This window comes from Vidua chalybeata, chromosome 29 (assembly GCF_026979565.1).
Source record: "Vidua chalybeata isolate OUT-0048 chromosome 29, bVidCha1 merged haplotype, whole genome shotgun sequence".
In the NCBI taxonomy this organism is placed as follows: domain Eukaryota; kingdom Metazoa; phylum Chordata; class Aves; order Passeriformes; family Viduidae; genus Vidua; species Vidua chalybeata.
Window position 1 is genome coordinate 2,077,957 of NC_071558.1, and position 21,749 is coordinate 2,099,705.

General features: G+C 70.2%; 4 protein-coding genes across 14 annotated transcripts; 2 read left to right on the forward strand and 2 right to left on the reverse strand.

Moving 5' to 3' along the window:
- The first annotated feature begins 905 nt into the window (after nt 1–905).
- Nucleotides 906–5,649, forward strand: MPZ (myelin protein zero). Its single transcript, XM_053967041.1, is given in 6 exon segments — nt 906–1,071; nt 2,247–2,413; nt 3,029–3,242; nt 4,208–4,343; nt 4,612–4,672; nt 4,757–5,649. Coding segments are annotated over 6 exon segments (927 nt in total). The 5' UTR covers nt 906–1,013; the 3' UTR covers nt 5,048–5,649.
- Nucleotides 5,650–6,780: 1,131 nt separating this feature from the next.
- PCP4L1 (Purkinje cell protein 4 like 1) lies at nt 6,781–8,174 on the reverse strand. 2 transcript variants are annotated; one of them, XM_053967106.1, is made up of 3 exons: nt 8,131–8,174; nt 7,712–7,766; nt 6,781–7,352 (listed from the first exon to the last, which is right to left on the reverse strand). In XM_053967106.1, exons 1-3 carry the CDS (start codon nt 8,137–8,139, stop codon nt 7,204–7,206), a joined length of 213 nt encoding a protein of 70 aa, XP_053823081.1. In that variant the 5' UTR covers nt 8,140–8,174; the 3' UTR covers nt 6,781–7,203. The 2 variants fall into 2 exon arrangements, with proteins under 2 accessions (XP_053823081.1, XP_053823082.1); XM_053967107.1 differs by having other exon boundaries at nt 7,693–7,766; nt 8,131–8,148.
- A 953-nt stretch (nt 8,175–9,127) lies between these two features.
- NR1I3 (nuclear receptor subfamily 1 group I member 3) lies at nt 9,128–13,918 on the forward strand. Its single transcript, XM_053967009.1, has 9 exons — nt 9,128–9,325; nt 9,712–9,871; nt 10,702–10,832; nt 11,222–11,418; nt 12,069–12,247; nt 12,343–12,488; nt 13,312–13,428; nt 13,509–13,614; nt 13,708–13,918. Exons 1-9 carry the CDS (start codon nt 9,199–9,201, stop codon nt 13,835–13,837), a joined length of 1,293 nt encoding a protein of 430 aa, XP_053822984.1. The 5' UTR covers nt 9,128–9,198; the 3' UTR covers nt 13,838–13,918.
- Nucleotides 13,830–20,037, reverse strand: TOMM40L (translocase of outer mitochondrial membrane 40 like). 10 transcript variants are annotated; one of them, XM_053966904.1, is made up of 10 exons: nt 19,762–19,927; nt 19,103–19,206; nt 18,900–18,992; nt 17,032–17,133; nt 16,829–16,934; nt 15,718–15,840; nt 15,044–15,120; nt 14,868–14,970; nt 14,563–14,790; nt 14,308–14,392 (listed from the first exon to the last, which is right to left on the reverse strand). In XM_053966904.1, exons 1-9 carry the CDS (start codon nt 19,847–19,849, stop codon nt 14,651–14,653), a joined length of 936 nt encoding a protein of 311 aa, XP_053822879.1. In that variant the 5' UTR covers nt 19,850–19,927; the 3' UTR covers nt 14,308–14,392; nt 14,563–14,650. The 10 variants fall into 10 exon arrangements, with proteins under 10 accessions (XP_053822874.1, XP_053822873.1, XP_053822876.1 ...); XM_053966905.1 differs by having other exon boundaries at nt 19,103–19,170; nt 19,762–19,924; XM_053966899.1 differs by having other exon boundaries at nt 13,830–14,790; nt 15,718–15,814; nt 19,103–19,194; nt 19,762–20,031.
- Between the last annotated feature and the right edge of the window lie 1,712 nt (nt 20,038–21,749).

Below are 21,749 nucleotides of genomic sequence, written 5' to 3' on the forward strand. Positions count from 1 at the left end.
CCCCAATGTCCCCAATGTCCCCTCGTGTCTGCCCCGTGTCCCCATCGTGTCCCCAATGTCCCCTCCATGTCCCCCCCCCCCAATGTCCCCCCCGGTGTCCCCCCGTGTCCCCCAATGTCCCCTCCATGTCCCCTCCATGTCCCCCCGTGTCCCCCCCGTGTCCTTCCCGTGTCCCCCGTGTCCCCCCGTGTCCCCCAATGTCCCCCAATGTCCCCCAATGTCCCCAATGTCCCCCTCGTGTCTGCCCCGTGTCCCCATGGTGTCCCCCAATGTCCCCTCCATGTCCCCCCGCGTCCTTCCATGTCCCCCCCGGTGTCCCCCCCGTGTCCCCCCCGTGTCCCCCCCGTGTCCTTCCCGTGTCCCCCGTGTCCCTCAATGTCCCCTCCATGTCCCTCCCCGTGTCCCCCCCCGTGTCCCCCCGTGTCCCTCAATGTCCCTTCCATGTCCCCTCCCCCCCAATGTCCCCCCCGGTGTCCCCCCGTGTCCCCCAATGTCCCCCAATGTCCCCCTCGTGTCTGCCCCGTGTCCCCATGGTGTCCCACAATGTCCCCTCCATGTCCCCCCCCCCCCAATGTCCCCCCCGGTGTCCCCCCCATGTCCCCCAATGTCCCCCAATGTCCCCCTCGTGTCTGCCCCGTGTCCCCATCGTGTCCCCCAATGTCACCTCCATGTCCCTCCCCCCCAATGTCCCCCCCGGTGTCCCCCTCATGTCCCCCCCCCCCGTGTCCCCCCCTCTGTCCCCGCTGTCCCCTCCTGCCGCATTCCTCGTCCCCCGCCCCCGCGGCGCGCGGGAATGCGGCCGGACAAAGGCCACCAGTGTCCCCGTCCCCCTCGCCACCCTCGGTGTCCCTCAGTGTCCCTCAGTGTCCCTCAATGTCCCCTTTGAGCGGGGACCCCGCGGGCCGGGCCCCCCCCGCGCCCGGCGCCCATTGGCCGGGATTTGGGGGTGCAGCGCTGCCCGGGCCACCCTAAAACCCCGGGCCCGCCGCTGTCCCCTCCGTGTCACCGCCACGATGTCCCCGAGGGCCACCCGCCGCCTCCTCCTCGTGGCCGGGCTGGTGGCGGCGCTGGGTGAGCTTGGGGACAAGGGACAGGTCCCCGAAAAGGGGGTGGGGGGGGGACAGGAGCGGTTTGGGGGTGGCCGTGGGGCTGGCGGGCACCCACGCGCTGCTTGGGGACTGTCACCGCGGCTGGCAGAGCTGTCACCGGCCTGGGGACACGGGCGGCGGGCGGCCGGGACGGTCCCGGTCATTGTCACCTCCTTGGGGACAGGTGGAGGTGGCTGCCAGCAGGGTCCCGGTCATTGTCACCTCCTTGGGGACAGGTGGAGGTGGCTGCAAGGAGGGTCCCGGTCATTGTCACCTCCCTGGGGACAGGTGGAGGTGGCTGCCAGCAGGGTCCCGGTCATTGTCACCTCCTTGGGGACAGGTGGAGGTGGCTGCCAGCAGGGTCCTGGTCATTGTCACCTCCCTGGGGACAGGTGGAGGTGGCTGCCAGCAGGGTCCTGGTCATTGTCACCTCCCTGGGGACAGATGCGGGTGGCGGCCAGGACAGTCCCGGTCATTGTCACCTCCCTGGGGACAGGTGGAGGTGGCTGCCAGCAGGGTCCTGGTCATTGTCACCTCCCTGGGGACAGGTGGAGGTGGCTGCAAGGAGGGTCCCGGTCATTGTCACCTCCCTGGGGACAGGTGGAGGTGGCTGCCAGCAGGGTCCCGGTCATTGTCACCTCCCTGGGGACAGGTGGAGGTGGCTGCCAGCAGGGTCCCGGTCATTGTCACCTCCCTGGGGACAGGTGGAGGTGGCTGCCAGCAGGGTCCCAGAGCTGTCACCAACCTGGGGACAGGTGCGGGGGTGCCACACCCAGCCCTGATGGTGTCACTGAGCTGTGGCAATTGTCACGTCCTTGGGGACATGTTGGGGGGGGGGGGGCTCTGGGTGGCTGCCAGGACAGTCCCGGTCATTGTCACCTCCCTGGGGACAGGTGCGGGGGTGCCACACCCAGCCCTGCAGGTGCCACCGGCGGGCACAGAGGGTCCCATTGTCACCTCCCCGCGGGCGCTGGGTGCCAGCCCCGCCCGTGTCACCGGGCGCCGGGACACTGTCCCCTCCGAGCCACCCCTGGGGACGGCAGCGCCGCCACTCCGCTGTCCCCTCGCGCTCCCCTCGGCGCCCTTTGGTGGCAGCTCGGGGACACCGCCGGGCGCGGTCCCCGCGCGGGGGCGGGGCTGACGCCTCTGTGTCGCCAGGAGTGTCGCCGGTGTCCCCAATCCACGTGTACACGCAGCGCGAGGTCTATGGCACCGTGGGCTCGCGTGTCACCCTGTCCTGCAGCTTCTGGTCCAGCGAGTGGATCTCGGAGGACATTTCCATCACCTGGCACTTCCAGGCCGAGGGCTCCCGCGACAGCATCTCCGTCAGTGTCCCCAGGGTCCCCGCGGTGTCCCCAACCCGTCCCCGGTGTCCCCAACCCAGCACCAGCGTCCCCACCGCGCCCCCAGCCCCGGTGTCCCCTTGTCCCAGCGGCAGCGCGACAGAGCCGTCCCTGAGGGTGACACGGTGTCTGCTGGCACTGGGGTGGCACTGGCGTGTCCCCAAGGTGTCGCCAAGGTGTCCCCAGTGCCCGCTGGGTCTCAGCACCAGCCCCAGCAGGACAGACCTCCCCTTGAGGTGACACCGTGTCCCCTCACTCTGTGATGGCACCGGGATGTCCCCACAGTGTCCCCGTGTCCCAGTGCCCGTCCGATCCCAGTGCCAGCCTCAGCAGGTGGCACATCGCTGTCCCCTCAGTGTCCCCGTGTCCCCACCAGCCCCAGCAGGACCATCCCTCCCTGCGGGTGGCACCGTGTCCCCTCACACCGCGGTGGCCCCGAAGTGTCCCCGCGGTGACACCCCGGGGACATCACGAGCAGCCCCCCAACCCCTCCGCCACCGCTGTCCCCTCTGTCACCGCCCACCCCCGCGGCTGGCTGTCACCCTGCCGAGCCCGGGGGCCGCCGCGGTGACCGCGGTGTCACCGTCACTGTCGCAGATCTTCCACTACGCCAAGGGCCAGCCCTACATCGACGACGTGGGGACATTCAAGGAGCGCATGGAGTGGGTGGGGAACCCGCGGCGCCGCGACGGCTCCATCGTCATCCACAGCCTGGAGCCCAGCGACAACGGCACCTTCACGTGCGACGTCAAGAACCCGCCCGACATCGTGGGCAAGTCCTCGCAGGTCACCCTCTACGTGCTGGAGAAAGGTGCGCGACACGGCTGGCACCGCCCGGGCCCCCGCTGGGGGCGGCGACACTGCGCCGGTGTCACCTGCGCTGCTGGCGGCGACATGGGGCCGGTGTCACCTCCCTGATCCCTGCTGCTGGCAGTGACACTGCGCTGGTGTCACCTGCATTGCTGGCGGTGACACGGGGCCGGTGTCACCTCCCTGATCCCTGCTGCTGGCAGTGACACGGCGCTGCTGTCACCTGCACTGCTGGCAGTGACACTGCGCCGGTGTCACCTGCATTGCTGGCGGTGACACGGGGCCGGTGTCACCTCCCTGATCCTTGCTGGTGATGGTGACACTGGGCCGGTGTCACCTCCCTGATCCCTGCTGCTGGCAGTGACACGGGGCCGGTGTCACCTGCGCTGCTGGCGGTGACACCGGGCCGGTGTCACCTCAATGCCCATTCGCTGGTGTCCCCGAAGTGCCACCCACTGCTGGGGGGTGACACGATGCCACTGTCCCCGCAGTGCCACTGTCCCCGCAGTGCCACCCACTGAGGGGGTGACACGGTGCCACTGTCCCTGCAGTGCCACTGTCCCCGCAGTGCCACCCACTGAGGGGGTGACACGATGCCACTGTCCCCGCAGTGCCACTGTCCCCGCAGTGCCACCCACTGAGGGGGTGACACGGTGCCACTGTCCCTGCAGTGCCACCCACTGCTGGGGGTGCCACTGTCCCCGCAGTGCCACTGTCCCCGCAGTGCCACCCACTGAGGGGGTGACACGGTGCCACTGTCCCCGCAGTGCCACCCACTGAGGGGGTGACACGGTGCCACTGTCCCCGCAGTGCCACTGTCCCCGCAGTGCCACCCACTGAGGGGGTGACACGGTGCCACTGTCCCTGCAGTGCCACCCACTGCTGGGGGTGCCACTGTCCCCGCAGTGCCACTGTCCCCGCAGTGCCACCCACTGAGGGGGTGACACGGTGCCACTGTCCCCGCAGTGCCCACCCGCTATGGCGTCGTGCTGGGCTCTGTCATCGGCGGGGTCCTGCTGCTGGTGGCCGTGCTGGTGGCCCTGGTCTATGTCACCCGCTACTGCTGGCGGCGGCGCCAGGCGGTTCTGCAGCGGCGGCTGAGGTGAGCCGGGACCCCTCCCCAAACCGGGACCCCTCCCCAAACCGGGACCCTCCCCAAACCGGGACCACCGGGGGCTGCAATTTCCGCGAACCCTCCCCAAACCGGGACCCTCCCCAAACCGGGGGCACGGGGGCTACAGTTCCGCTGTCCCGAGCCGCGACCCCGCCCCAAACCGGGACCACCGGGGCTGCAGTTTGCACGACCCCTCCCCAAAGCGGCGGCGCCGGTCCCGCCGTGCCGAGCCGCTCTTTTCCCGGTTTCCCCCCAGCGCCATGGAGAAGGGGAAGCTGCAGCGCTCGGGCAAGGACGGCTCCAAGCGCAGCCGGCAGGTGAGCGCCGAGAGGGGCGGGGGGCACGGCGGGCTGTCCCCCCTGTCCCCGGGGCCGGCAGGTGAAGCCCCCCTGTCCCCGCAGGCCCCCGTGCTCTACGCCATGCTGGACCACGGCCGCAGCGCCAAGAAAGCCAAGGGCGGCGCGGGCGACTCGCGCAAGGATAGGAAATAGCGGTTAGCGGGCAGGGAGGGACCCCCGGGGGCGGGCGGGGGCGCGGGGGAGCCCCGGCCCCCCAAAGTCATCATGACCATCGAGATGGAGCTGCGGGGGGAGCCCCAGGCCGCGCCCCCGCCCGCCGCCCGCTCCCCGAGCCGGGGCAGCCTCAAGAGCGCCCTGCTGAGCATCATCAAACCCAACTCGGGGGGCTCCTGATGTCCCCCCCGGCCCCGGCCGCGGCCCCTCCGGGCTCGGGACCCGGCGAGGAGCGGGGTGTGGTCCTCGCCTCGGGTCCCCCGGCCTTGAGGACGGCGCTGGGGACAACCTCGGGTCCCCCCCGGCCCCCTCGGTCGCTCCCTGCCCAGCCCCGGGCGGAATTTCTCCTTTGGAACACAAAACCGGCGGATTTGGGGTCGGTCCCCCCTCCCTGCGGGGTCCCGTGTCACCGCCGCGTGTCCCCTCCCCGAACCCGGGGGGGTTTCTCTGCCCCCAGTTTTGCTCCTTTTCTGGCCGTTTTCTCGTCTCTCCCTGCGACCGACCCCAAATGACGTCGCAGGGTGGCCCCCGCCCCGTCCCCTCTGTCCCCTTCTGTCCCCCCATTAACGCCCGCACCCCGTAACCGCCGGGACCCCCCCCCAAAACCGGCCGGAGCCCCGTGGAGGGGGCGAGGCTGCGGCCGGGCTGGGGGAGTGGCCCGTGCCCCCCGACGCGTTTTGTACCCCCCGTCCCTGTCCCCTCCCTGTCCCCGTGATGCCATTAATAAAACTGACATCTCCGGGAGCCCCGTGTCCCCTCCCGGCCCGTCACTGTCACTGTCACTGTCACTGTCACTGTCACTGTCCCCGCTCCGGGGCCGGGCGTGTCCGAGCTCATCCCCACGCCACGGGGACGTCGCTGTCACCCTCGGCGGGGAGGTGACGCTTCGAGGGTGACCTGGTGGCACCCCAGAGTCCCCCCTTAGCCCGACGCCACCACCTTAGGGCCACCTCCCTGCCACCCGCCGTTAATTAAAGCTCGCTGTAATTAACAGAGGCCAAGGCTCGGGGGACAGTGGCCATTGTCCCCGCGGGGGTGGGTGGCTGTCACCTCCTCACGGTGCGCCTGGCAGGGAGCGGGGAAAGACCCCAGCCCCAGCCCTGGGGGGCACTTGGGGCACGGAGCAGCGCGGGAATCGGGGAGGGAGCGGCCCCCGGTGCCCCCCCGGTGCCCCCCCGGGATCGTTGCCCTTTCCCTAATAAGTCTGCGCAGCCCGACCCCGCCGTGTCCCCTGGGCCCTGCCCCGGGGCCGCCGCCGCTGTTTTTCTTTCCAAGGAGCTATTTCTGCACCGGATCGCGGCATTCCCGGGCCCTCCGAACCCCCCCGAGCCCCCCAAACCCGGCTATGAACTCCCCAAACCCGGCTATGAACTCCCCAAATCCGGCTATGAACTCCCCAAACCCGGCAGTGGATCCCCAAATCCGGCTATGAACTCCCCAAATCCGGCTATGAACTCCCCAAATCCGGCTATGAACTCCCCAAACCCGGCTATGAACTCCCCAAACTCGGCTGTGAACCCCCCCAACCCCATCTGCAAAGCCCCCGAAAATCCACCTGCAAAGTCCCCAAAATCTCCCTGATTTTATCCCCCCCCCCCCCCAAGCACTTTTGGGGTGCCTGAGCGGCAGCGGGTGAGAAAATTCCGGGAATTTCACTGGAAATCCTTCAAATCCCGGAGGGGAGCCCTGGGGGGCTGGAGCCCGACACCCCCCCCACCACCACCCCAGCAGGGACAGCCCCGGGACCCCCGGCGCCGATTTAAGGGGGGGTCCATCCACCCCCCCCACCAAAGAAGGGGGACCCGGGGTTCCTTCCCTGTGGGGTCCCCTCCCCAAATTCCCCCGAACCCCCGGCCCAGCCTCCTCTTCCTCACACTTTATTCTTTGCACGGGCCAAAAGCTCCTCCGGGGGGGGGGGGGGGGGGACAGTGACAGGGACAGGGACAGGAGGGTGGGGAGGGGGCGGTGACGGTGACAGGAGGATGGGGAGCCCCGATTTCCTGGCGTGGGGGCTGCAGCGGGACCCGTGTCCCTCCTTTGGGGACACAGGCGTGTCCCCCCCCCGCGTGTCCCCAGCGCCACCACAGGACAGGGAAATGGGGGATTCCCATGGAAAACGGGGACTCCCATGGAAAATGGGGGTTCCCAGGAAAACGGGGGGCTCCACGCCACCCCCTCTCACGAGGGCCACCTCCCCTGAGGGGACACCCGGCTGTGTCCCCCCTAAACCCCCCCTCCCGTGTCACTCGGGGTCCCGGCTCGGGGCAGGGAAGGGCCGAGCCCCCCCGGGCCCTGCCCGCGGGGTCCCCAGGGGGATCGGGGGTCCCGGGACCCCCTCAGGGCCGCGGCTCCTTCTTCCGCTGCCGGGACTTGCGGAACCTGCCCTGGATGGCGAGCGCGGCGCGCTCCGTCTCGGGCGCGCTCAGGTCGATGTCGATCTCCTCCTCCTCCTCCTCTTCCTCCTTCTTGGGGTCACCGGCCTTGGCTGCCGAGGGGGACACGGGACGGGGACACGCTTGGGGACCGCCAGGTTCACGGCGGGGACAGCCAGGGGGACACCGGGGGGACAAGGGACAGCCTGGCAGCCCCACATTCACTACGGGGACACTCACGACCCCTCCCGGGGGGACACCCCGACACCTCCGAGGGGACGGGGGAAGGACAGAGCAGGTCCCCAAATCCGCCCAGGTGCCACCCCCCCGCAAGGACGGGGACAATGTGGGGACCCTGGGGTCTGCGGGGACAGAGGGGACAGAGGGGACAGAGGGGACAGAGGGGACAGAGGGGACAGAGGGGACAGAGGGGACAGAGAACCCGCGCCCCACCTGTGCCGGGGGTCCTCACCTTGCTGCTGCCCACCGGGGGCCTCCGCCGCGGAGGGGGGGTCATGGGGGCTGCGCTGCGGAGAGAGGGGGACCCGGGGGGTGACACAGGGGCTCCGCTGTCCCCAGGGTCCCCCCATTGTCCCCGGCGGTCCCCAAACCTCCAGCCAGAGTGGGGCTCATGGGGGCTGCGTTGAGAAGAGAGGAGGCCCCGGGGGGACAGGGGAGGTGACACCGGTGGTCCGGAGTCCCCAAAGTGTCCCCACGGTGCCCTCGCCCTGCAGCCCCCCCTCCCCGGGGCTCAGCGTCCTCCCCCCATTCCCGCTGCCAGCGCCCGGCTCGGCGCTGAAAGCCACGGGAAAAGGGGCAAACTCCTCTTTCCGGTCTGTTCCGGTGCGTTCGGACCCCCCGGTGTCCCCCGGTGTCCCCCGGTGTCCCCACCTCGCTCATCCCGCCCGGTGCCGCCGCCGCTGCCGGCTGCGGGACCGGCGCTGCCGCCGCTTTTATAGGGGCGGGGTTTGAGTGACAGCCGCGAGCAGCCAATGAGGAGCGGGGGTGGGGCCGACAGGGGACACGCCCATAATGGTGGCTTCCCCCCCCCCGCTCCAGGAGAGACCGACCCGGGGGGGACACGGGGGGACATTGGGGACATTGGGGATATTGGGGACATTGGGGATATGGGGGGACACTGGGGACATTGGGGACATTGGGGATATGGGGGGACACTGGGGACATTGGGGACATTGGGGACATTGGGGACATTGGGGACATGGGGGGACATTGGGGACATTGGGGACACGGGGGACATTGGGGACATGGGGGACACGGAGGGACATTGGGGACATTGGGGACATGGGGGGACACTGGGGACATTGGGGACATTGGGGATATGGGGGAACATTGGGGACACGGGGGACATTGGGGACATTGGGGGACACTGGGGACACTGGAGACATAGGGGACATTGGGGACATGGGGGACACGGGGGAACATTGGGGACATTGGGGACATTGGGGACATGGGGGACACGGAGGGACATTGGGGACACTGGGAACATGGGGGGACAGGAGACACGGAGACTCGAAGAGACACGGAACATGGGGGGACTCGAAGGGACACGAGGAGCCTTGGGGGGACATAAAGGGGACATGAGGGGGGACAGGGACCTTGCTGTGGGGACAGCGGTGGCAGGAGGGCCACCACCGTGTCCCCTGTGGGCTCTGCTGCCCGCAGTGTGTGACACGGGGTGCCACCCTCAGCACGCGGGTGTGACATTCCGGCTGTCCCTGTCACCATGTGGTGTCCCCTCTGCGGCTGTCTGTCCCCCGCCTGTCCCCGCGTCCCTCTGTCCCGCACAGCTGCCATACCTGTGCTCTCCTGTCCCGCCCCAGGTGCCACCTGTCCCCTCCGCCCCGCGCTCTGTCCCCGCCTGTCACAACCCCAAGTTCAAGGTTCAAACTCCACGCGGCCCTTCCTGGGACCGCCGGCGACACGCGGCGACACGCGGGGATGGAGGGGACACGCGGAGACCGCTGGGGACACGCGGGGACCGGCGGGGACACTCGGGGACCCGATGTCCCCTCCCTGCGTGGGGACAATTCCCCGTCACCGACAGCACCGGGGGACACCGGCTCAGGTACCGCCAGCCACGGGGACTCGCGGGGACCGGAGGCGACAGGAGGGGACGGGAGGGGACGGGAGGGGACCGGAGGGGACACACGGGGGGTGGCAGGACACGCAGGGACCAGAGGGGACACGCGGGGACCAGCAGGGCCACTTTGTCCCCGTTGGGGACACGCGGGGGCTGGCGGGGACACTCAGGGAATGCAGGGGACACACGGGGACAGGAGGGGACACACGGGGACAGGAAGGGACCGACGGGGACTGGCGGTACCGCGGGTGGAGGGGACACCGCGGGGACGGGCGGGTTCGGGTGGGTGACAGCGCCGCGGGACGGGGTGACACCGTGGCCTCGAGGGGACGGGACCGGTGCCAGCTGTGTGTCACCCCCGCTGTCCCCAGCCGTGTCCCTGCCGAGCCCCCCGGGCACGGAGCGCAGCCCCCGGGACCCCCGTGGGGACACGGAGCCCGACGGGGACAAAGTGTGCGCCGTGTGTGGGGACAGGGCCAACGGGTACCACTTCCACGTCATGAGCTGCGAGGGCTGCAAGGGCTTCTTCAGGTGGGGACACCGCGGGGACAGCTGGGGACAGCTGGGGACAACTGGGGATAACGCGGGGACACTGCGGGGACAGCTGGGGACAGACGGGGATAACGCGGGGACACCGCGGGGACAGCCGGGGACAGCCGGGGACAGCCGGGGACACCGCGGGGACAGCTGGGGACAGCCGGGGACAGCCGGGGACAGCCGGGGACACCGCGGGGACACCGCGGGGACAGCCGGGGACAGACGGGGATAACGCGGGGACACCGCGGGGACAGCCGGGGACAGCTGGGGACAGACGGGGACACCGCGGGGACACCGCGGGGACAGCCGGGGACAGACGGGGACAGCTGGGAACAACTGGGGACAGACGGGGATAACGCGGGGACACCGCGGGGACAGCTGGGGACAGCCGGGGACACCGCGGGGACACCGCGGGGACAGCTGGGGACAGCCGGGGACAGCTGGGGACAACTGGGGACAGACGGGGATAACGCGGGGACACCGCGGGGACACCGCGGGGACACCGCGGGGACAGCCGGGGACAGCTGGGGACAGCCGGGGACACCGCGGGGACACCGCAGGGACAGGGCAGGATGGGATGAAACAAGGGGACAGGGCAGGATGGGACAAACAGGGCGGGATGGGATGGGACATGGGGACAGCGTGAGGGGACAAGATGGGATGTGGTGACAGGATGGGACAGGACAATACGGGCTGGGATGGCGCGGGGTGGCACCCGATGGTCCCAGGGAGGGGACAGCGTGGGACACGACGGGACAGCCGCTGGCACCCTGGGCCCTGCCCTGCCCTGGGGACACGCGGTGACAGCGGCCGTGTCCCCGCAGGCGCTCCATCATCAAAGGTGTCCGGTTCACGTGTCCCCTGGCGCGGCGCTGCCCTGTCACCAAGGCCAAGCGGCGACAGTGCCAGGCCTGTCGCCTCCAGAAGTGCCTCGACGTGGGCATGAGGAGGGACAGTGAGTGACACGGGGGACATGGAGCAGAGCAGAGAGGGAGCACCTGCAGGGGACAAGGGTGACATGGCGGGGGAGGGGATGGGGGACACAGGGGACATGGCACGGGGACAGCGGGGACAGGGACGGGGGACACGGGGGAAGAGGGGGAGCACCGGGGTGGGATGAAGGGGACCTGGAGGGGACAAGGGACAGGGAGACGCGGCCTGGGTGGGGTGGCAGGGGAGGGGACAGCAAGGGACAGGGCACAGAGGTGGCAGCAGGGAGTGTGGCACAGAGGGGACCCGCTCGGGGAGGGCCATCACGGTGTCCCCCACCGCTGTGCCCGCTGCGTCCGCCTGTGCCGGCGGTGCCGGCGGTGCCAGCGGTGACAGCGGGGCCGGGGGTGGCAGTGATCATGTCGGAGGAGGCGCTGCGGCGGCGGCGGGAGCTGCGGGGCCAGCGGGGCCAGCCCGGGGGCCAGCGGGGACAGGAGGGCCAGCGGGGCCAGCCGGGACTGACGGCCGAGCAGCAGGAGCTCATCGCGCTCCTCATCGCCGCCCACCAGCGCACCTTCGACTCCAGCTTCTCCCAGTTCATGCGCTGCTGGGTGAGCTGGGGACACCCCTGTCCCCAAAGGGGACACCCCTGTCCCTGCGGTTGCCCCGCCTGTCCCCGCGGGTGACCCACTGTCCCCACGGGGACCCCCCAGCCGTGCCCATGGGTGTCCTGGCTGTCCCCACGGATGCCCTGGCTGTCCCCAGGGGTGACCCAGCCAACCTCCCTGGTGTCCTGGCTGTCCCCACGGGTGCCCCGACTGTCCCCAAAGATGTCCTGGCTGTCCCTACATCTACCCAGATGCTCCACCTGTCCTCAGAGCCACCCCACCTGTCCCCACGTGTACCCAGACTGTCCCCAAAGATGTCCTGACTTTCCCCGCAGGTACCCGGGCTGTCCCGTGATGCCCCCATTGTCCCCAGAGATGCTCCAACCGTCCTCACGATGCCCTGACTGTCCCCACGATGTCCCAACTGTCCCCAGAGATGTCCTGACTGTCCCACATGTACCCACCTGTCCCCACAGCCACCCCGCCTGTCCCCACGTGTACCCAAACTGTCCCCACGGGTATCCAGACTGTCCCCATGATGCCCTGCCTGTCTCCGAGGGTGCCCCAATTGTCCCCAAAGATGTCCCGCCTGTCCCCACAGCCACCCCGCGCGTCCCCAGGTGTCCCCAGCCCTGACCCCTCGCTGTCCCCAGCCCGCCGTGCGCCTGCTGGTGCCCAGCCCGCCGGGCGCGGGTGTCGCCGCGGGGCTGTCGCTGTCGCCGTGCGAGGAGGCGCTGCCGGACGTGCTGTCGCTGCTGCCGCAGTTCGCCGACCTGAGCACGTTCATGATCCAGCAGGTGATCAAATTCGCCAAGGAGATCCCGGTCTTCAGGTGCGCGGGGCGGGGACGCGGCGGGGCAGCGGCGGCCCGGTGCCACCCCCTGACGCGTGGCCGTGTCGCCGTGTCGCCGGGTCCCCTCCCGCCAGGAGTTTGCCGCTGGACGCCCAAATCTCGCTGCTGAAAGGGGCCACGCTGGGGATCTGCCAGATCCGCTACAACACCGTGTTCAACGCCGACACCAAGGCCTGGGAGTGCGGCCAGCGCTGCTACACCATCCGCGACGGGGCCCTGGGTACCGCTGGGGACACCCGGGGACACCCGGGGACACCTGGGGACACCCGGGGACACCCGGGGACACCGCCCTGGCGTGCCGAGGGAGCTGGGCAGGCGGGATCCGCGGGGACAGCCCAGGGACAGGAGGGTGACAGGATGAAGAGCAGGGTCCTGTGTTGTCACCACGACCCCCGGGGTGGGGACATTGGCCGGACGCAGAGGGACCTGGGGGACAGCGGCTGGACGTGTGCCCAGGTGTGCCCAGGTGTGCCCAGGTGTGCCCAGGGTGGCACCTGGGCCGTGCCAGGGACAGGGTGGCAGGGCAGGGATTGTCCCCTGGCAAGGCCACACCTCAGGGTGTGTCCAGTTGTGGTCACTCAGGTTAGGATGGACCTTGAGGGGCTGGGGAAGGGTCTGGAAAGTCCTGAGGGAGCTGGGGGGGGGCTCAGCCTGGAGAAAAGGGGGATCCAGGGGGGATTTGGGATCTGCCAGGGGGGGATTTGGGATCTGATCCCAGGGAACAGGACAGGACAAGGGGACAGAGCCTCCAGCTGTGCCAGGGGAGGCTCAGGATGGAAATTTGGGGGAATTTCTCCTGGAAAAGGGAAAAGGTCCTGGAAGGGGCTGCCCGGGGAGGTTTGGAGTGAGCCAGGGGAGGCTCAGGGTTGAAATTTGGGGAAATTCCTCCTGGAAAAGGGAAAAGGTCCTGGAAGGGGCTGCCCGGGGAGGTTCGGAGCGGCCACCCCGGAGGTGTCCGAGGAGGTGGCACCTGGTGACACAGCGGGGACCGATCCCAAAGGTGCTCCCCGCCCTAAGCCCGGGATTTGGGGGGCTCCCCCCAGCCGGCTTCCAGCAGGTGTACCTGGAGCCGCTGCTCAAGTTCCACGAGAGCCTGCGGCGCCTGCGGCTGCACGAGGCCGAGTACGCCCTGCTGCAGGCCATGCTGCTCTTCTCGCCAGGTGAGCCCCCCCGGGGGGGGACACACGGGGACACCCCGCTGTCCCCAAGGCCCCGCTGAGGTCACCCCACGCCCCCCCAGACCACGGCGGCATCGCCCAGCGCGACGTCATCGACCGCTTCCAGGAGCAGGTGGCCCTGACCCTCAAGAGCTACATCGACCACCAGCACCCCCCCCACGAGGGCAGGTGAGCGCCAGGACGGGGTGGCACCGTCCCCAAGGGGGGGGGGGGTTGGGACGGCCACCACGCCCGGCTGGATGTCCCCTACTTGTCCCCAAGGTTCCTGTACGCCAAGCTGCTGCTGCTGCTGACGGAGCTGCAGACGCTGAAGGTGGAGAACACGCGGCAGATCCTGCACATCCAGGACCTGTCGGCCATGACGCCGCTGCTCTCCGAGATCATCAGCTGAGCCTGGCCCCCCGTGTCACCCCCCGGTCCCCAAGCGTCACCCCCGGCCGCCACCGGGCACAGAGTAAAGCTCCTTTATTTACCCGGGCTCCTGGGTGTGTCACCGCAGGGAAACTGAGGCACGGCCGCCACGGCGCCGGGGACAACAGGGACGGCCAGTGGCAGCAGCCACCAATCCCAGAGGGTGGCACTGGGGACAATGGGGACCCCCAGCCCCCCTGCGGCGCTGTCACTCGCTGTCCCCAGCCCGCCGTGTCCCCGCGGGTCCCTGTGGCACCTGCACGGCCCGGCCTGGCAGCTCCCTGAGCAGGACAGTGCCACACGCCCGCTGTCCCCGCTGTCCTGTCCCCGCTGTCCTGTCCCCGCTGTCCCCTCTGTCCTGTCCCCGCTGTCCTGTCCCCGCTGTCCTGTCCCCGCTGTCCCCTCTGTCCTGTCCCCTCTGTCCTGTCCCCGCTGTCCTGTCCCCACTGTCCTGTCCCCACTGTCCTGTCCCTGCTGTCCTGTCCCCTGTGTCCCTGCTGTCCCCTGTCCCTGCTGTCCTGTCCCCTCTGTCCTGCTGTCCCTGCTGTCCCCTGTCCCTGCCGTCCTGTCCCCTGTCCCTGCTGTCCTCTCCCCTCTGTCCCGCTGTCCCCTGTCCCTGCTGTCCCCTGTCCCTGCTGTCCTGTCCCCTCTGTCCCACTGTCCCTGCTGTCCTGTCCCCTCTGTCCCCTGTCCCCTCTGTCCCACTGTCCCTGCTGTCCTGTCCCCTCTGTCCTGCTATCCCTGCTGTCCCCTGTCCCTGCTGTCCTGTCCCCTGTCCCGTGTCCCCTGTCCCTCAGCCCACGGTGACGCTGAAGCCGCAGTGGAAGCGGTTTCTCCAGTGGTTCAGGAAGGCGCCCAGGGCCAGCGTCACGGGCAGGGGGGGCAACTTCTTCTCCAGGACCCCCCCCACGCTCCAGTTGCTGTCCAGGAGCCCTGCGGGGACAGCGGGGAGAGCTGAGCGCCGCCGCCGGGTGGCACCGGTGACAGAAGCCACCGGGAGCCCGGCCCACCTCTGAAGACGACGTTGGCTCGCGGCAGGTTGAGCTGGTAGCCAAAGGCAAAGGTGGTCTCCTGCAGGCGCGTGTTGGCCTCCAGCTCCACCCCCACCTGCACCTGGGGGGGACACCGCGGTGACGGCGGCGTGGGGACAGCGGGGACACGGCGGGGGACAGCGGGGGACACCCACCTGCTCGTTGGCCCGGTGGTAGTAGCTGGCGTGGGCCCCCCCGTAGCCCACGTTGAGCGTTGTCACCCAGTTCGGGGCTGCAACAGAGAGCCAGCGTCCCCAGGTGTCCCCAAGGCATCCCCAGGTGTCCCCAAGGCATCCCCAGGTGTCCCCAAGTGTCCCCAAGGTGTCCCCAGGTGTCCCCAAGGCATCCCCAAGTGTCCCCGAGGTGTCCCCAGGTGTCCCCAGGCGTCCCCAGGTGTCCCCAGGGCATCTCCAGGTGTCCCCAGGTGTCCCCAGGTGTCCCCAAAGCATCTCCAGGTGTTCCCCAGGTGTCCCCAGGTGTCCCCAAGGCATCTCCAGGTGTCCCCAAGGCATCCCCAAGTGTCCCCAAGGCATCCCCAGGTGTCCCCAAGTGTCCCCAGGTGTCCCCAAGGCATCCCCAGGTGTCCCCAAGTGTCCCCAAGGCGTCCCCAGGTGTCCCCAGGTGTCCCCAAGTGTCCCCAAGGCGTCCCCAGGTGTCCCCAAGGTGTCCCCAGGTGTCCCCGAGGTGTCCCCAAGGCATCCCCAGGTGTTCCCGAGGTGCTCCCAGGTGTCCCCAAGGCATCCCCAGGTGCCCCAAGGTGTCCCCAGCGGTCTCCAAGATGTCCCCTAAGTGTCCCCAGGTGTCCCCAGGTGTCCCCAGGTGTCCCTACCCGAGTATTTGCCGGCCAGGGTGAGGATGGCCCCCTCCTCTCCGGGCCGCCGGTGGTACACGAGCTCCCCGCCCAGCACCAGGCGGGCGGTGACGCTCTGCAGGAAATGGGCCACCACGATCACTGCGGGGACAGCTGGCCTCAGCGGCGACCCCGGGGCCACCGGGGCCACCACGATCACTGCGGGGACAGCTGGCCTCAGCGGCGACCCCGGGGCCACCGGGGCCACCACGATCACTGCGGGGACAGCTGGCCTCAGCGGCGACCCCGGGGCCACCGGGGCCACCACGATCACTGCGGGGACAGCTGGCCTCAGCGGTGACACTGGGGCCACCGTGATCACTGTGGGGCTGCCGCGATCTCTGTGGGGCCAGCATGGCATCAGCGGCAGCTGTGGGGCCACCAGGGCCACCGCGATCACTGCAGGGCCAGCGTGGCCTCAGCGGTGTCCCCAGGGCCGCCGGGATTGCCACGGGGCCAGTGCGGCCTCAGTGGTGTCCCCAGGGCGACTGTGATCACTACGTGGCCAGCGTGGCCTCGGCAGCATCCCCGGGGCCACCGGGATCGCCACGGGGCCAGCGTGGCCTCAGTGGCGGCTGCGGGGCCACTGTGATCACCACGGGGCTGGTGTGGCCTCAGCGGCGTCCCCAGGGCCACCGTGATCACTGCATGGCCGGTGCGGTCTCAGTGGCATCCTCGGGGCCACCGGGGCCACCGGGATCACTGTGGGGCCACCGCGATAACCGGCGGGGCCAGCGTGGCCTCAGCGGTGTCCCCGGGGCCACCGTGATCGCTGTGGGGCCACCGTGATCACTGCATGGCCGGTGTGGTCTCAGCGGCATCCCCGGGGCCACCGTGATCACCGGCGGGGCCAGCGTGGCCTCAGTGGCGTCCCCGGGGCCACCGTGACTGCCGCGGGGCCACCATGATAACCGGCTGGGCCAGCGTGGCCTGAGCAGCGTCCCCGGGGCCACCGCGATCACCGTGGGGCCAGTGCGGCCTCAGCGGTGTCCCTGGGGCCACCGCGATCACCGTGGGGCCAGTGCGGCCTCAGCGGCGTCCCTGGGGCCACCGTGGCCGCCGCGGGGCCAGCGTGGCCGGTGGCACTCACCGGAGCCGCCCAGCAGGTCGGGGTTGCCCAGCGTGAGCGTGGCCGTGCAGTCGTCGCCGCGGTACTCGCCGTCGAACTGCCACGTGACGAACTTGGCCTGGTGCGTCTGGGGACACGGGCACGGCGCTGGTGGCACCTCCCGGCGGTGGCCCTGGGCGCGGTGGCCCCGGGCGCGGTGGCCCCGGCCAGTGCCCGTGGCTCACCTGGAACACGGCCTTGGCGCGGAGGCGCTCGCCCAGCAGCTGCAGGGCCTGCGCGTTCAGGCTGCCCGCGCTGTCCATGTCCCCGAGCAGCGTGGGGAACACCTGGGGACAGCGCGGCGTGGGCGGGGACACGGGGACAGTGGGACACGGCACGGGGGACACGGGACAGGGGACACGGGGACAGCGGGACACGGCACGGGGGACACGGGACAGGGGACAGGGGACAGTGGGACACGGCACGGGGGACACGGGACACCGGGACAGGGGACACGGGGACACGGGGACAGCGGGACACGGCACGGGGGACACGGGACACCGGGACAGGGGACACGGGGACACGGGGACAGCGGGACACGGCACGGGGGACACGGGACACCGGGACAGGGGACACGGGGACACAGGGACAGCGGGACACGGCACGGGGGACACGGGACAGGGGACAGGGGGACACGGCACGGGGGACACGGGACAGGGGACAGGGGACAGGGGGACACAGGGACACAGGGACACAGGGACAGCGGGACACGGGGACAGGGGACATGGAACATGGGGACAGCACAGCGTGTGCAGGGACACCAGGACACGGCACGGGGGACAGGGGGACAGGGGGACATGGGACGGGGGACACGGGGACAGGGGACACAGGGACACGGGAACACGGGGACAGGGGACATGGAACATGGGGACAGCACAGCGTGTGCGGAGACACGGGGACACGGGACAGGGGACAGGGGACATGGGACAGGGGGACAGCACAGTCTGTGTGGGGACACTGGGACACGGGGACACAGGACAGGAGGACATGGGACAGGGGGACACAGGGACATGGGAACACAGGGACAGGGGACATAGAACATGGGGACAGCACAGCGTGTGCGGGGACACAGGGACACAGGACGGGGGACAGGGGGACACAGGGGACACGGGGACATGGGGATAGGGGACACAGGGACACAGGGACAGGAGACACAGGGACACCAGGACAGGGGGATAGGGGACGTGGGACATGGGGACAGCGTGGCACGAGCGGGGACACGGGGACAGGGGGACACAGGACAGGGGGACAGGGGACACGGGGACAGAGGACATGGGACACGGGGATAGGGGACAGGGGGATACAGGGACAGGGGACACGGGACATGGGGACAGCGTGGCGTGCGCAGGGACACGGCCACACTGAGACAGGGGACACTGGGACAGGGGGACACAGGGACACAGGACAGGGGGACAGGGGACACAGGGACACAGGGACACAGGACAGGGGGACAGGGGGACACAGGGACACAGGGACACAGGACAGGGGGACAGGGGACACAGGGACACAGGGACACTGGGACAGGGGGACAGGGGGACAGGGGGACACAGGGACACAGGACAGGGGGACAGGGGACACGGGGATGGCCATGGGGCCACCACCGAGCGCCCCCAGCTCCGGACTGGGGCTGGCTGGGACGTGCCAGCAGCACCGGGCCACGGCCTGGTGGCCACGGTGAGGCCACCAAGCAGCCCAGGGCCACCTGGGACCACTCGGGGCCACCAATGACCCTAAAGTGACCCCAGGACCATCCATAACCCCGGGGCCACCAATGAGCCCGAGGTCACTGACCCCCCCCCGGGGCCACCAATGACCCTGGGGCCACCTGTCACCCCAAGGCCACCAATGACCCCAAGGCCACCGACCACCCCGAGGCCACCAACGACCCCCACGGGGCCACCCCGAGGCCACCAACCACCCTGGGGTCACGGGTGGCCACAAGGACCCCAGGGCCCCGCCGGCGGCCTCGGGGTGACCGCGAGGCTCCAGAACGGGTGACACCGGCTGCCACCACCCGGTGCCACCCCCAGCCCGGTGCCACCCGCGGTGTCACCTCGGTGGGCCCCAGCTGGCGGTCGCCCACGAAGGTGGCGTTGAAGCGGTAGCCGGAGGGGCCCAGGGTGCTCATGTGCACCGTGTGTGTCACCTGCGGGGACAGCGGCGGTCACGGGGGGCAGGGGACAGCGCGGGGGGGCAGGGGGCGCACGGCCACCCCCCCCCCCCGGGTCCCCGGGTGTCCCCTGTCCCCTGCCCGACCTGGAAGTGGCTGCTCAGGGTCTTGGTGACGATCAGCTTCACCCCCTCCATCTGCGGCGGGAACACCTCTGGGGGGACACGGCTGTCACCCGCTGGGGACACGGCTGTCACCCCCAGGAATGGCTGTCACCCCCCATATGGCTGTCACCCCCTTGGGGACACGGCTGTCACCCCCAGACACGGCTGTCACCCCCAGGAATGGCTGTCACCCCCTTGGGGACACGGCTGTCACCCCCAGACACGGCTGTCACCCCCAGGAATGGCTGTCACCCCCCATATGGCTGTCACCCCCTGGGACACGGCTGTCACCCCCAGGAATGGCTGTCACCCGCTGGGGACACGGCTGTCACCCCCTGGGACACGGCTGTCACCCCCAGGAATGGCTGTCACCCGCTGGGACACGGCTGTCACCCCCAGGAATGGCTGTCACCCCTTGGGACACGGCTGTCACCCCCAGGAATGGCTGTCACCCCCTTGGGGACACGGCTGTCACCCCCAGGAATGGCTGTCACCCCCAGACACGGCTGTCACCCCCCCGTGACACCCCCCCCCTTTTTGGGGACAGCACTGCCACCGCCGGGCCGGCCCCCCAGGGGACACAGCTGCCACCGCCGCTGTCCCCTCCCGCTCCCCGCCGTCCCCGCTCCCCGCGGGCGCACCTTTGCAGAGCCGGTGCAGCTCGTCGAAGCTGCCGGGGTTGCCGCGGGGCTCGGCCCGCCGCGGGGCCCGGCCCTCGGCGTTGCCCATGGCCCCTACGGGCCCCCGCCGGCTGCCGCCATCGCGGGCGGCGCCGCCCGGAGCGCCTTCACGGGGGGCGCCGCCGCCATCTTGGCTGCGGGCAACGCGCGCCGCCCATTGGCTGAGCGGCGAGGGCGGGGCCGAGCCGGAATGTGACCCCTCCGGACCCCCGGACCCGAGCGGAGACGTTCCTTGGCGGGCGCGTTCCGGGCCACCCTCCTGCCCCGCTCGTGTCCCCAAATCCGCTCGTGTCCCCAAATCCGCTCGTGTCCCCAAATCCGCGCGTGTCCCCAAACCCCCGCGTGTCCTGTGGCCTCCATGTCCCCCCGTGTGCCCACCCCGCATCCCTGCACTCCCCCCGCCCCATGTTCGCCGCTGTGCCGCCTCCCCCAGCCCCCTCCCCATGTCCCCTGTTGTCACCCCCCGCGTGTCCCATGTCGCGTCCCCCACCCCCCATGGCTGCACCGCCCTGGCTCTGTCCCAACCCCCCCTTCGTGTCGCCCTCCCGCACCTCTGGACCCCCCCCCCCGTTGTCCCCTCTGTCCCCACCTCCTCAGCCCACTGTCCCCTCCCCGCGCCACCTCTGTCGCCACCGTGTCCCCATCCCCGCAGTGACCGGGGGGGCTGCGACCTTTTGTCGCCAGCGCCACCCGCGCCCTTTGCCCGCCTGTCCCCAGCGCTGTCCCCCCCCCCCCGGCCCGCGCTGTCCCCGCTGTCCCCTCCCCACCGGGGGCCGAGGGTCGGGGACACCGCGGGCGACAACCTTCGGCCATGGGGACACCGGGGGGACACCGGGGGGACACGGGGGGGACAGCGGGGGGACACCGGGGGGGACACGGGGCCCCCCCGCGCTGCCCCTCGGCCCCGCCGTGTTTGCCCCGGGGGGGGCGGGATTGGGATAAAAACGGGGCCGGGGCAGGCGGGACCCCAAAGCTGCAGCGGCACCTGGTCAGGTGAGAGGGACAGGAGGGGACAGGGACAGGGACAGGGACAGGGACAGGGACAGGGACAGGGATTGGGGTGTGGGGCCGGGATTGGGATTTGGGGTTGGGATTTGGGGTTGGGATTGGGATTTGGGGCCGGGATTGGGATTTGGGGCTGGGATTTGGGATCAGGATTGGGATTTGGGGCTGGGATTTGGGGCCGGGATCGGGATTGGGATTTGGGGCTGGGATTTGGGGCTGGGATTTGGGGCTGGGATTTGGGGCTGGGATCGGGATTGGGATTTGGGGCTGGGATCGGGATTGGGATTTGGGGCCGGGATTGGGATTTGGGGCTGGGATTTGGGATCAGGATTGGGATTTGGGGCTGGGATTTGGGGCCGGGATTGGGATTTGGGGCTGGGATTTGGGGCCGGGATTGGGATTTGGGGCTGGTATTTGGGGCTGGGATTGGGATTTGGGGCCGGGATTGGGATTTGGGGCCGGGATTGGGATTTGGGGCTGGGATTGGGATTTGGGATCGGGATTGGGATTTGGGGCTGGGATTTGGGGCCGGGATTGGGATTTGGGGCTGGGATTTGGGCTGTGGGGCTGGGGGCGGTTTTGGGGCGGGCTAAGGGGGGAGCAGAGCGTGGGGCTGGGTGGGGGCAGCGGGCCGGGGCTGTGGGGCTGTGGGGGGGGGGGGGGGGGGCTGGGAGCCCCTGTGGGGCTGCGGCCGTGGGGACACGAGCGCCACGCGTCCCCAAATCCCGCGCGGTGTCCCCGCAGCCATGAGGCTCCCGCTGGCCACGCTGCTGCTCCTGCTCGCCACCGGCCGCCTCGGGGCCGCGCTGCTCCGGCGGGAGGCGGCGAGCGAGGGCTCGGAGCCGGTGGCCAGCGCGGATTTCCTGAGTCGCCACCTGCAGAGCCTCTCCGAGCTGGTGGCCCGCGAGTTGCCACCGCAGCTGCGGCCCGAGGAGCTGCGCAGC